General features: G+C 53.4%; 1 protein-coding gene across 1 annotated transcript; it reads left to right on the plus strand.

The window, feature by feature from the left end:
* The first annotated feature begins 4434 nt into the window (after positions 1 to 4434).
* On the plus strand, positions 4435 to 13186 carry ZNF365 (zinc finger protein 365). The gene is made up of 5 exons (XM_032232145.1): positions 4435 to 4521; positions 4768 to 5496; positions 8155 to 8335; positions 11387 to 11424; positions 12037 to 13186. The coding sequence occupies exons 2-5, from the start codon at positions 4781 to 4783 to the stop codon at positions 12290 to 12292; spliced, it is 1191 nt and encodes a 396-aa protein (XP_032088036.1). The 5' UTR covers positions 4435 to 4521; positions 4768 to 4780; the 3' UTR covers positions 12293 to 13186.
* The last annotated feature ends 352 nt before the right edge of the window (positions 13187 to 13538 follow it).

Below are 13538 nucleotides of genomic sequence, written 5' to 3' on the forward strand. Positions count from 1 at the left end.
ATCTGTTAAATGGTATAACGGCTCCTGAGCAAGCAGGGGGTTGGACTGGATGACCTCCAAGAACCCTTCCAACTCTCTTAATCTGAATGGGCAAATGGAACAGCCCCTGGAAGGGGCCTCCAAACAAGAGAGCAAATGGAGGAAAGACACCCAAAGGGGAATGAATTGGCCAAATAAGCCAATTCATTCAGATTAGCAGAGTTGGAAGGGGCCTTGTCCAACCCACTGCTTAAGCAGGAAACCTTATGCCCATGATGACGAACATATGGCACGCGTGTCACAAGTGGCATGCAGAGTCCTCTCTGCAGGCACATGAGCCATCACTCCAGCTCAGCTCCACCGTGTATGTGCCTTGCGCCAGCCACTTGGTTTTGGGATCTCTCCCACGCATGCGCAGGGGGTGGGGTGCATGCGGAAGATGTGCATGCATACGTGGGGGGGGTCGTGGGTCATGGGGTTGTGCATGTATGCACAGGGGCGGGGCGCACACGGGGTCATGTGCACATGCGTGGGGGTGTGGGCCGCATGGGGGTTGCACATGCATTGCATTATGGCTGCACACGCACACACACGTTTGGCATGCAGCGACAAAAGTTAGCCATCACTGCCATGTAACAGATTAACAGAGTTGAAGGGACCTCTCAGGTCATCTAGTCCAACCCCCTGCCTAAGCAGGAGGCCTTATACCATTTAACAGATTAACAGAGTTGTAAGGGACCTTGCAGGTCATCTAGTCCAACCCTCCACCCAAGCAGGAGACCCTACACCATTTCTGACAGATGGCAGTCCAGTCTCTTCTTGAAAGCCTCTAGTGATGAACCTCCCATAACTTCTGTTCAATGGGTTGACTGTTCTCAAAGCCCAAAATGGTGGGCACAATGCCACATGGCAATTTAGGCTCAGCAGGGCAGCTTGTTTGGGGCCTGCGAGGCTTGAGATGCCCCACAAAACCCAGAAGAGTTTTATGTGCTTCTCCAGCTGTGAGAAGAGCGACTGGGGGTGGGGTGGAGAGACAGGGAGAGCCCATGAATGCTGTTTCCTGCACATCATGCTTCGGGCAAATTCTGGCAAATCCCAGCAATAAACCCCTTTGCCTGCCAGGGATCATATGAGTGGTTGTTCTGTGTGGCCACTGGCGCCCCTGGGACTGACCTGCTGGTTCTGCCTACGCTAGACTGGCCTAATGGTGGGCCACCTCCCGGTTGCCTTGGGAATGAAGGAGGCCTTTTCTCCCCTCTGCTCAAAAGAAACAGGCTCTTGGTGCAGAGCCAGCCAAGAAGGGGGGGGGTGAGCAAGGGGGTCTTTTGCCCCACAGGGGGTCTATTGCTCCCTGGGGCCCCTAAGCAAGACTCCCACCTTGAGATCAGTGCTGTTCTATGCAGATGGCGCCTTTATAGGAAGAGTTTGCACACAACGTCTTTGGGTGGATAAAGATCGCAATCAATCCTTTGCTGTTTCTCAGCTTGTCCTACAGATTAACAGAATTGGAAGGGATCTTGTCGGTCATCTAGTCCAGCCCCTTTGCCCAAGCAGAAGACCCTACACCCATGATGGTGAACTTATGGCAAGTTGCCTTGTCAGCTCCAGTGCGCATCCGCACGATGGCCAGCTTATTTCGGCCTCCATTTTTGGCCATTTTTTTCCCTCCGGAGGCTTTCCTGAAGCACCCAGAGGAAGAAAAATGGCCCTATGGGCAACCCAGAAATTCGAGATCCGGTTTGCGCATTGCACCATTTTTCACCCTTCAGAGGGGAGGCTTCAGGAGGGTGAAAAAGGGCTGAAAATGAAGGCCAAAAAATTTTCTCCGGAGGGAGAAAAACAGCCCAACATGCTAACCGGAAGTCCTTTCCTAAACTTCTGAGTTGCCCATAGGGCTGTTTTTCTCCTTCAGGAGGCTTCCCTGAAAGTCGGAAAACAGGCCATTTCCCACCTCAGGAGGACCTGCAGGGGGGAGGGGAGGCCATTTTCACCCTCCCCAGGCTCCCCAAAAGCCTTGGGAGCCTGTGGAGGGCAAGAAACAGGTCCACCGTACCATCACACACCAAAAGCTGGGTGGCGTGGTTGTGCAATCATGTATGGGTGGAGGGCACACGCGCACAACCCCCTCATGCTCCTCCCGCTTTTGGCACGCCATCACTGCCCAACACCATTTCTGACAGATGGCAGCCCAGTCTCTTCTTGAAAGCTTCCAGTAATGAAGCTCCCACAACTTCCGAAGTCAACTTCTGTTCCATGGATGGATTGTTCTCACTGTCAGGAAATTTCTCTTTATTTGTAGGTTGAATCTCTTCTTGTTCAGTTTCCACCCATTGTTCCTTGTCTGGTGTTCTAGTGCTTTGGAAAATAGCTTGACCCCCTTCCTCTCTGTGGCAGCCCCTCAAATATTGGAACACTACTATCATGTCTCTTTACTAGACTGGCCATGGCCAGTTCCCGCAACCGTTCTTCAGCTGTAATTGGAACCTGTAGACTTTTGCTTTGCTCACAGCCCAACCAAAGTCCTTTCTGTCACATAATGCCATATTGTGGTTTTGTGTGTTCCGGTCAAATCAAATCAAACCTTTATTGGCAATGCACAACATGTGTACAATGAAATTGCGTCTCCTGGTGCAGCTCCCTGCCCCCCCCCCAAAAAAACCCAGAATATATCTCAATAACAATGAAAAAAGAAATCCATAAACCCAAATAAGTACGTAATAACTAGCACACATTCCTATGCATGCATGCATGCATGCATGTATGTATGTATGTATGTATGTATATAAGATTATATTACAGCGGTATAAACGTGTTGTATGTTATGCTGGGTATGTAACCTGCCCCAAAGATGCATCACTGTGGTTTCTGCCCTGCCTTGGACACACACACTCTCTCTCTTTCTTCCTCTCTCCTTCTTTCTCACTATCTTTTTTCTCTCCCTCTCCCTCTTTTCCTTTCTCTCTCTCCCTCTCCCTCTTTTTCTCTCTCCCCTCTTCCTCCCTCCCTCTTTTTCTCTCTCCCTCTTTTCCTCTCTCTGTCTCCCTCCCTCTTTCTCCCTCTTCCTCCTTCTCTCCCTCCCTTTCTCCCTCTCTCACCCTCCCTCTTTCTCCTTCTTTTTCTCTCTCTCTCCTGGCTGCTGCTTCGGTGATGGTTTTGGGGGTCAGGGAAGGGGCCAGAGGTCGCCTGCGGAGCATCCCGCATCCCACGAGGCCCCGGGAAGGCGAGCCCTCCCTTCCCATCCTGGTTGGCTTGGGGAGCAAAAGGCAAATCCCGGAGCCTTGGAACTGCTCGGCCCTGGCGCCGCTCTCTCTTCCCGCCACCGCGGGCGGGAACGACTCGGGAGCGCGTCCGTCCGCCGTGATTTACGACGCTGCTGAAAACGGTTTTCCCCGCAGCCTGGGCTGAGCGGCGCAGGAGGCGCGGCTGGAGCGCGGCGGAGGTGCCCAGAGGGAGGGAGGGGGGCAGGGGCAGCCGCGCCGGGACTGCAGCAGCAGCCGCCGCCGCTTCGGAGGTGAGTGATGAGCGCGGGGGCGCCTGGACCGGCCTGCGGGAGGCGAAGGCGGCGGCCGGCACTGACCCACCGCAGCGGGCAACTTCCCCCTCGGGCAGCCCGGCTTTGGAGGGCGGGGAGCGGCTGACGGAAGAGCCGCACTCCCAGCACGGGATGCCGCCGGCATGAACCTGACGTCATCCGAGGGGCTTGGTGGAAAGCTTGTCCCGGGAGCCTCCCCCCCCCCCTTCGGTCCCGGGGAGAGGGGACGCCTCGAGGGCATCTGGCGGCCCCTTCCTTCGCGGGCTCCACGTGGCCCTAGGGGCCTGCCGGGAAACGGGGGTGGGAGCTGGGCGGCCTTCTCAAGGCAGGGGATTTGTGGGAGAGACCCCCGCAAAAGGCCGGCTTTCCTCCGCATCGGCATCCCTCTTGCAGCCCCGGGGTCCGACGGGGCCGCTCTTGGTAAAGCAGGGCCAGGAGGGCCGCCTCCCCGAGGCTGGTTTGGCCGGGGGGGGGGGGTTGAGCAACCGCCGCCCCGCCGCTCCCTCCCCACTTTTTACTCTAAAGGCCTAAAGAGACTTCTTAATCTTAAACCTCTCCCCCCACGCCCCCTCCTGCAATAGGGAGCGGGATCTCCGGGCGCCTCGGGAGGGGATCCCTGCCGCTGGCTCCAGCCCAGGGGAGACCGCTTCTCCCCCCAGAGAAGGACGCACCGGGCTGTTGCTCCCCTCCCAAAGAGGGGCTTTGGCGCCCCCCCCCCGCCCCGCGAAGCCTTAGTGCCCTTTGGAAACCCCTTTTCCTCCAAATGTGTGTGTGTGTCCCCATCACCCCCAACCCAGACCCTCATCCTACACAAGCCCCCCCCCCCTCCTGGCCCAACAGGAGAGATTCCCCCCCCCCCCCCGGGCTGAATTCAGAGTGGTCCAGTCCCAAAGCAGCCCCTCCTTCCATCCCTCCCCCAACTGGGTCCTTGTACCCAGGTCTCACCTGTGAGACAGAAGGAATTACACCTGATGGAGAGGCCGACCTACCTGCCCTTTGCCTGGATACAGGTGAGTCGTGTGAATTGGCGTCCCTCAGGAGTTGGCGAGTGAAGCCAAATTCAGGGTCTCTGGGGGACTGAGAGGCAGCTGCCTCCAAATCCGGTGCTCTCTGGAAGTGCTGGTTTCTCCTGCCCGCTCTCTGAAGCCGGCAAAACTGTGCTCTGGCCCGGTGATGGGTTCTGTAGTCTCCAGAAAGTTTCCTAGCCAAGAAGATCCTTGCTGACCTCTCCTTTCTTCCCCTCCCCTGACCATTAGGATTGGGAAAGGAATGCAACAGAAGGCCTTTGAGGACAGCAAATCCACGTGGCAGGAATCACTGGACCATGCCGGTGGGGCCCGCATGCCCTTTCGCTGCCCCCGGTGTGGGGACCATGCCCGGTTCAGAAGCTTGTCCTCCCTGAGGGCCCACCTGGAGTACAGCCACGCTTTCGAAGACAGAAGCCTCCGGCCCCAAGGTGGCCTCTTCTCGCCCCTCAAGGGGGGGCGGGGCTCCTCCTCCCACCCCCAGACACAGGGGACTTTCCAGGATGGGGGCCGCAGCGTCCTGAAGCCACGGCTCTCCTACCTGAACTTCTGCGAGCCAGAAGACGCTCTGCCCAGGAGACCCCTGGCGGGAGAGGCAGAATGGCCGGCCGACCTGGGGTCCGGCCACGCCTCGGCCGACTTGGCCTGGGACCCTGCCTGGAAGGTCGTGGACTCCAGCGCTTCCTTTGAGGCCCACGTGCGGGAAAAGTTCAACCACATGGTGGAAGCCGTAGACAAGACCATCGAGAGGCGGATCGACAACCTCTCGCGCGAGCTATCCCGAAAGACAGCTGAGCTCCTGGAGGTCCGGGCAGCCTTTGTGCAGCTCTCGCAGAAGAAGCAGGAAGTGCAGCGGCGCGAGAGGGCCCTGAACCGGCAGGTGGACGTGGCGGTGGAGATGATTGCGGTGCTGCAGCAGCGGCTCACCGAGTCCGAGGAGGAGCTGCACCGCAAAGAGGAGTAAGTCGGGAATGAGGAGGAACCCCAGTCCGAGAGGGCGGTGACCTTCCTCCTCCCACCTAGCCACACTTTGACCCTGCTGCTAGAGAGAGGTGATTGGGGAGGGGATGAGGTGGGGAAAGTCCAGACATATGCCAGCTCTTGGCTTTCCACTGACTGAAAGGCCATAGATGTCCCAGCTTCATTGTAAGCCATCCGGAGTCCTCCGGGATTGGGCGGCCTATAAATTTAATAAATAAAATGAAATGAAATGATGGGCCAGGTTAGGCTGGTAGTGTTGTGGCCAACAGCAGCAAGTGGAGCTGGCAGCAGATTCAGACAGTGAGGAGGTTGGGGAGGAACATGGGCCAGTCCTGGAATCTGGGGAAGGCTCTGATGAGGGCTCTGTGTTGGAGACAGAGAGGGGGGCAGAGCCATCTGACAGTTCTCAGTTGCCTTCAGTCAGACATCAGTGAGGCAGACAAACAGCTGGAGCCTGTTCCTAGTGCACGCATGTGCAGAGTTGCCAGACAAAGGGAACAGCTAAGGAATAGGGGTCGACTTGGGAGTAAGGCCACAGATGGACGATGAATGGTCCCTCCCAGAGGAAATAAAAGAGGGGCAAAAGGGGAGTGGAGTTTGCAGTGGGCAATTAGTTCGCTTAATTGCTGAGACTTCTTGTGAGGTTTTGCAACTATCAGCCTGGCAGCTCTCCAAGCCAGATAAGGTCTGTGATTGTAAATCCTCCCTTGAAAGACTTTGCTGGATGTGAATGAGCAGAATTCCCAGTGAATTAATAAAAGGGTGTTTTGTCGGGACCCGGAGTTTGCTTCATGCTCTTGGGAAGCCGCAGTCAGAACAGGTAGCCTGTTCTCAGAATCCTCAGCCAAGGGTGGGGGAAAAACCTTTCTCAAGGGAGCAATTGCACAGTTCCCTGTTTTCATTTGCTTAGTTACCTGCTTTGCGTCAAGTCTCACCTTCGGGTCTGTCCTTGGCAACAGATTCCTCGGGCGCTCCAGCTCTTCTCTTAAAGGCTCATGTGCAGCTGGGAGGCCTTGCAGGCAGGTCCCCAAATGAAATGCAGCCATGTTTGATCTGGTTTAAAATATGTAAGGTGGAAATTGGGATGGGAAGGAAGCCAGAACGGAAAGCTTTTTAAGGACTTTCTCTGGCTCAGCCATGAGGAGGGGTCTCCCAATTCTCCCATTACTGGAAGGGCGCAGAAGGCTTGGACTGAGGGGGTCTTTGGGGAGGGGCTCAGTCATTGAGATTTGGTTTCTGCAGCCAATCAAACACTCTGTGTGCTTTGCATGTCCCCCCGCCCCTTCAATCAAATGAGGAGGAGAAAGCAAAGGCAAAGTATGGCCATGTTTTAGGCCCGTGATAGCAAACTGTTGCTTCTAGCCTATTGCTCTGCTTACAGAAACTGCCTCTCCAGTTAACCCTTATTACATTGTCACAGCTAAGGTGAAGTGCCCATCGAGCTGAGTGATGTTGAGTTGGCCATGCCCACCTGGTCACATGACCACCAAGCCCTGCCTACCCATCTAGTCATTAGGGCAGAGAACCAGTTGTTAAATAATTTGAATCCCACCACTGGTGTCAGGCATGCATTGCATTATGGGTACAGGTGCGCAGGTGCGGCACACAATGACAAAAAGCTCAGCTATCACAGTTTTAGTCTATAACAGAAGGGTGGGGGAGGGGCACAGACCTCCCCTCCAGTGGGAGAATATTCCAGAGCAGAGAAGGTTTTGCCCAAAGGCTGCCCTTCACTCTGCCCACAGTTCCTCCCACAAGATTTACAGGAAGTTAAAAAGTGCTGTGCAGTGGGGCCGCCCCACTCTTTCCCCAGGGATCTCTGGGATGGGGTGGGGGGTGTTGTCCCAAACTGGTCACAAGAACCTTGGAAGTGCGGCTTCTTGTGCCTGTACCTGGGGGGTTTCCCCCTTTGGTGCTGGGTCCACCATCCCTGCATTTCCCTCCTCTGCTCGGCTGGGACCAACAGCCTGGGAGGAAACCCCAAAAGGAGGCACCCCTTCGCTCCCTGGCTCCACTTGAAGTTCTGCTGCAGCCAGGGTGGATTTGATTTAAATCAAGTCGATTTAAATCGCCATTTAAGTCAAGTTGGTTTAAATCACGATTTAAACTAAGTCAATTTCAAGCCAGTCAATTTAAATCACAATTTAAATCAAGTCGATTTAAATCACGATTTAAATTAAGTCGACTTAAATCAAGTTGATTTAAATCAAATCAATTTAAATCAGAATTTAAATCAAGTCAATTTAAATCGCAATTTAAATCGTAGTTTAAATCACTATTTAAATCATGATTTAAATCACTAGTAAAAGGAATTGATTTAAATCATAATTTTTAAAGAGCATAATTTTTAAAGTCATCTCTGTCCCGCAGTGGCCTTCCTGGAGTGCCAGGCGTTGCCTCTCCCTTCCTGACTCTTTTCCTCCCTCCAGGGAGAAGGATCTCAATGAGAAGCGAAACCTGTTTTGTTGCCAGACATCATACATTGCCCCAGCCTGTCCCACTGCTGATCCTGGATCCTGGGTGGCTTGGCATCTGAGGTGGGCTGTGGGTGGGCCAGGTGGGCAATGCTGCTTCTGCTGCTCAGCGGGTGCCACTGCTCTGTGCGGTCCCAGCACAGCTGCCTTATTGCCCTTGCAGGGAGGTCGTGACCTTTAATCATTTCCTGGAGGAAGCAGCCGAGAAGGAGGTCCGTGGGAAAGCCCGGCTGGAGTGCTTCATCGAGAACCTGCTGCAGCGGGTCGACCAGGCAGAAAAGCAGCTGGAGAAGTACCAGCATCAGCATCTGCTGGGCAGCTCTGGAGACCTCAGCCAACATCTGGTGAGCGGATACTCCGAAGGGAAGAGAAGCCTGCTCGTCTCCAAATCCTGGCCTTAGAAGAGTCCTCCGTGGCTTCCCAATGTACTTGGCAGAGAGGCCATTCCCTCTCTGGGACCACCTAGGACAGTGTTGACAAACATTTTTGGCACTGAGTGCCAAAACTGGAACGCTAGAACATTTTCGGCATTGAGCACCAAAACAGATGCACACCTGAAACCAAAAAAGCAGACGATCTTCTGGTTTCTGGTGTGGATGCACGCACAAAGACCAACTGTCCACTGCCCATGCGCTGGCTCCGCCTTGCCTTTCAGGGGTACTCGCGTCTCCCTGTCCACCCCTCTGGTCCCCGGCGGGTTGGTGGGGTATAACCACTGATGACCCAGTTCCGCAGTCCCGGACGGGTAAAGAAACTTGGGTGGGGAATGCTGCCTTCTTCCGCTGGAAAGCAGGAGCACTTTCCCAGCCTCGGAACAAGCCAACGCAGCCCCCTCCCCTCTCCCACCACTTCTGCCAAGGGAGCAGGACTACTTTCTGAGCGCAGTGCCACTTACTGCAACTGCTTCCCAGGTGGCGCGTCTCCCGGGCAGCGGCTCTTCTGCTTTCTGGCACTCTTACACTCAGGAAGACAAGGTGGCTGGTGCGCCAGAACCCAGAAGAGCAATGGGTGATGGCACCCTGTGCCTGGAGAGATGGTTCTGCATGCCACTTCTGGCATGAGTGCCATAGGTTCGCCCTCATGGATCTAGGACCCTCATTTCCTCCCTTTGAAGGTCCCCGGAGTGGGTGTGGCTCAGGGGTGGGTTTCTCACCCTGTTCCAACCGGTTCAGTTGGAACGGGGCCGGCGGCGTCCTCGTGCACGCGCGCAGTGCACGCATGCGTACTAGCGTCTGTGCGATGCTCCAGCTGCTCCTGGAGGATCGTGCAGGCGCTGTATGCGTCCTGCGCATGCGTGGAAGCGCAGAACTCGTCAAAACCGGGTAAGGAGCGCGGGCGGCAGGTGGGCCCTTCGCCGTTCCCGGAAGTTACTTACTTCCGGATTCGCCGACCAACCAGTTCGCAGGGACCGCCGCGAACCGGTTGAAACCCACCCCTGGTGTGGCTGCTGCTAGTGGCCGCATCTAACTTAATGTAGTTGGTGACCAGAGGGAAGTGTGGCCTCCGTGATGTGGCTGGACCCACATTTAAAGAGATGGAAATGCCCACCTATATTCCTGGAGGAAAAGATTTTCCACTGGCGGCACTTTGAATACAGGCAAAATGTGTGCGGTTAGTGTGTGTGTGTGTTTGTGTATGTGTGTGTCTGCAAGAAGTGATCATCCTTCTCCTAGTTTCCTTCAAGATTTTTGGAAAAAACCTCCTTCAAAGCAGCTGAAGCCTTTTCAAGCAAACTGTTGTTGTTAGTCGCGATGTCATGTCCGACCCTTTGTGACTCCATGGACAATGTTCCTCCAGGCCTTCCTGTCCTCTACCATCCCCTGGAGTTCATTGAAGCTCATGTCTACTGCTTCGGTGACTCCATCCAGCCACCTCATTCTCTGCTGTCCCTTTCTTCTTTTGCCCTCAATCTTTCCCAGCATTAAATTCTTCTCCAGTGAGTCCTTCCTTCTCATTAGGTGGCCAAAGTTTGAGTTTGCTCTTCAGGATCCGGCCTTCTAAAGAGCAGTCAGGGTTGATCTCCTCTAGGACTGACCGGTTTGATCGCCTTGTGGTCCAAGGGACTCGCAGGAGTCTTCTCCAGCACCAGAGTTCAAAGGCCTCCATTCTTTGGCGCTCAGCCTTCCTTATGGTCCAACTTTCACAGCCATACATTGCAACTGGGAAAACCATAGCCTTGACGAGATGCCCTTTTTTTGGCAGGATGATGTCTCTGCTTCTTACTATGCTGTCTAGATTTGCTATAGCTTTCCTCCCCAGGAACAAGCAAACTAAATCGCCCTAAGCAAAGTGCAGGATAGATTGCTTGTGGGTTCGAGTTCTGCTGCAAATGGGCCAGGCGCTGCTAAATGTCAGCCCTGCCCCAAATGTGGGCTTCTAGGTAAAAACCATCCTTAACTCCAATGATAAAGGTATTATTTATTAGAAGTCAAGTGAATTTGCAGTAGCGTAAAGCCAGAACTCAAGAGTTCGGGCCAGGCTTTTGCCACTTAAATTCCCTCTCTGGATCCCTTCCTCCCCCACTTTTTTTTTTTTGGTCTTTCCATTGTCCAATCAAATCTAAAAGAGATGTTTTGGAAGCAGTCGCTCTACATGTTGGTATTCCTCTCCCAGGGAAACGACCTCAGTCAGGTTCTCACAGAGAAGTCTCCTCACAGTTCAGTTTCACTTTCACCCAGGCCAGGGGTCAGCAACCTTAAACACTCAAAGAGCACACGATAGCACGCACACTCATGGTTTTAGCACCCGAGGCGAAAAAGGTTCGCCATCACTGTCCTAGGGTGCCGTCCTTTTTCCTCTACCTGTCCTAACTGAAATCCCTATAATTGTGGAGGTGACAGGCGCTAGGGAGCCACAGCAGAGGGATGAAAGAGCCACATGCGGCTCCCGAGCCACAGGTTGCCTGCCCTCTGTCCCAGGCCCTCTCCCTCCCTTCCAGCCTCCCCCCTGGGTTCATGGCAGACTGGCAAAGCGGTGGCAGTTAATTTGTTCAGGCAGTGCAGGAATCACCCACAAAAAGTGGGGACATGGTGAAGGTTCTGGAGCCTTTGCATGAAATAAGGAAGAAAATCTCTTACCAAACCGGAATTTATGAGGATGGCAACAGGCAAAGACGCTCACCAGCCTGCAACCAGGCCAGGCTGGAGAACATTCCAGAAGGGGATTATGGAGTCCTGAACAGAGATTGTTTGCTCCGATGGTCCCATGGTGGCAAATTTCAATCGAAGTATTCTCGGTTGATTAATGTTGACCATGCTGTGTCATCTGGAAATAAACCCCATTGATCTCAGCAGAATTTGCACCTGTATGCAAGAAACGCAGGATCGCAATAATCAATAAATAATGATTCATTTAGTATTGGTTCAGGTCAGTCTAATAATCTCTTCCTTTTTTAGTTTGCAGATTTGTCGTCTTTCAAGAAAGCCAGATGTCTGTATGTATGGCCTCCCTTCCCTTTCCTATGGGTGGGTGGGTGCCTGAGCTTGGGCAGCTAAAACTACATTTTCTGTTTCTGGGTTACCTTTGCCAGATCTGACACTCATATTCATTCGCTCCCTCGCTCTCTCCCTTCTCCCCCTCTTTCTCCCTTTCATTTTCTCTCTTGTATTCTCCCTCCCACTCCCCCTCTTTCTCCCTCTCCCTTTCTCCCTCTTTTTCTCTCTCTTTTGCCCTCTCTCTCCCTTCCCCTCTGCCTCTATCTCTTCCTCACTTTCTCTTTCTCCCTCCCTCTCCCCTTCTCTCTCTTTTTGTCTCCCTTTCTCTCACTTCCTCTCCCTCTTTTGCCTCCTCTTTCTGCCTCTCCCATTCTCTCTTTCCCTCACTTTCTTTCTCTTTAACTCTACCTCTTCCTCTCTTTCTCCCTCCTTCTCTCCCTTTCTCTTTCTCTCTCATTCGCTCCCTCTCTCTCCTTCTCTCTCCTTTTCTTTCTCCCTCTTCCCATCCTCTCTCTCTCTTAATCTCTCTTTCTCCCTCTTTTTCTCTCCCCCTCCCTGGCTCTCCCTCCCTTTCTCTCCCTCTCCCCCCCCTTTCTCCTTCCCACTTACAGCTGGGAGTATCCACACAGTTCCAGTAGCCCCCCTGACCCCAAATCTCATTCGCTTCAGAAAGGGCGGCTCTTCCTGAAGAAAGCTAAGGACGAGAGACTCGCAGGCGGCCCTCACCCTGTCAAGTGGTTGTATGAACCCGCGGAAGGCGGCCGGGACATTGGGAGGCCCCAGAAGAAGGCGGAAGCAGCCAACAACATCGCCCGAAAGGTGAACGCAAAATCGAAAATCGGCAAAAAGAGCAAACCTGTTTACTGAGGCCCCCATATATCCCTGTGGTACGCACGCACGCGTGTGTGGATGTGTGTGTGTGTGTGGCTAGAGAGATTGATATATCTACATATATTCTAATATAATTCGCTTTTGAACCAGAAGCTGGAGATTCCCCAGAAGGTCCCTCTGGAGCTCTGCTGAGGTTGGCCTGGAAGGTCCGTGGCAATTCCAGGGTGCAGTGTCTGCACATCGAAGGGGGAATAATTAGGGGGACTGGCTTCCCGGAAGCTGCTCATAGCCAACCATCATCCTCATGTCTTTCCCTACTCGTTTGGGCAAGGCCTTGATATATTTAAGAGATAACCGAGATTGCATATGTAAATGGCCTCATTTCCATGTGACTTTGAATGAATGGCTTATTTTCAACAGCTGATTTCAGCTGAAGTTCAAAACCAACTGGGAGCCTTTCCATTTGCTTCCAAGCTTGTTCTTGCAGTTACCCAGAATATCACAGTAAGATACTTTGGTAAGCCATCTCAACGTAGCTCCTTTTCCTGCAATCCATCTGGAAGAATCCATTCGGCCTGGCACCCTGAACATTTGCTTTTAATTGTTGTGAGGGGTGAGGGCTGGGCAGGGGTGGGTCCAAGCAATGTTGCCTCTAACCCCTTCCCAGCTCCATCGATTCGCCATGACTGGTGTCTGTGAGACGCACGTCGACACACCTTTGTGTGTTGCATGTTGTTGAGATGCTCCCCTGTCGCTCCTTGCAGCACTGAGGGTATGCGAAAGGGAAGTGCGTAATACATTGTCTATGGAGGGTTCCTGAAATCTTCCCCCTAGTTGTCAAAGTTTTGGAAGCTCCTCGCATGGGGCTGTTCTGGCCTAGGCTTCCCCAGCAGCACAAAGCTGAGTCCTCATCCCGGTAAACCCCTTTTATTTAATTTACAGTGAATTCCTCTCCAGCAAAGTCTTTCCACTCCCAGTCTTTTGAGATAGTTCACAATTACCGTCCTTTATCAGGCTTGGAGAGTCGCCAGGATGATATCTTTCAGACACCGCAATACTTGGCAAGAATGCAGGAATGAACTAATTGTTTCCTGCAAAACCCCCTCTTCTTTTATTTCCTTTGGGAGGGGCCATTCACCAACCACCTGTGGCCTTACTCCCAAGTTGACCCTTGTTCCTTAGCTGTTCCCTTCATCTGACAACTCTGCGCATGCGCACACTGGGAACAGGCTCCAGCTGTTCTTCTGCCTCACTGATGTCTGACTCTGAAGGCAGCTGATAA

Source organism: Thamnophis elegans, chromosome 15 (genome assembly GCF_009769535.1).
Source record: "Thamnophis elegans isolate rThaEle1 chromosome 15, rThaEle1.pri, whole genome shotgun sequence".
Taxonomy (NCBI): Eukaryota; Metazoa; Chordata; class Lepidosauria; order Squamata; family Colubridae; genus Thamnophis; species Thamnophis elegans.

What these genes read in the sequence shown, in the direction of transcription:
- ZNF365 (XM_032232145.1), top strand. Translation starts at nt 4,781, where the DNA reads ATGCAACAGAAGGCCTTTGAGGACAGCAAATCCACGTGGCAGGAATCA. An exon ending in GAGCTGCACCGCAAAGAGGA is followed by an intron (nt 5,497 to 8,154) that starts GTAAGTCGGGAA and finishes TTGCCCTTGCAG; the next exon opens with GGAGGTCGTGACCTTTAATC. An exon ending in GAGACCTCAGCCAACATCTG is followed by an intron (nt 8,336 to 11,386) that starts GTGAGCGGATAC and finishes TTCCTTTTTTAG; the next exon opens with TTTGCAGATTTGTCGTCTTT.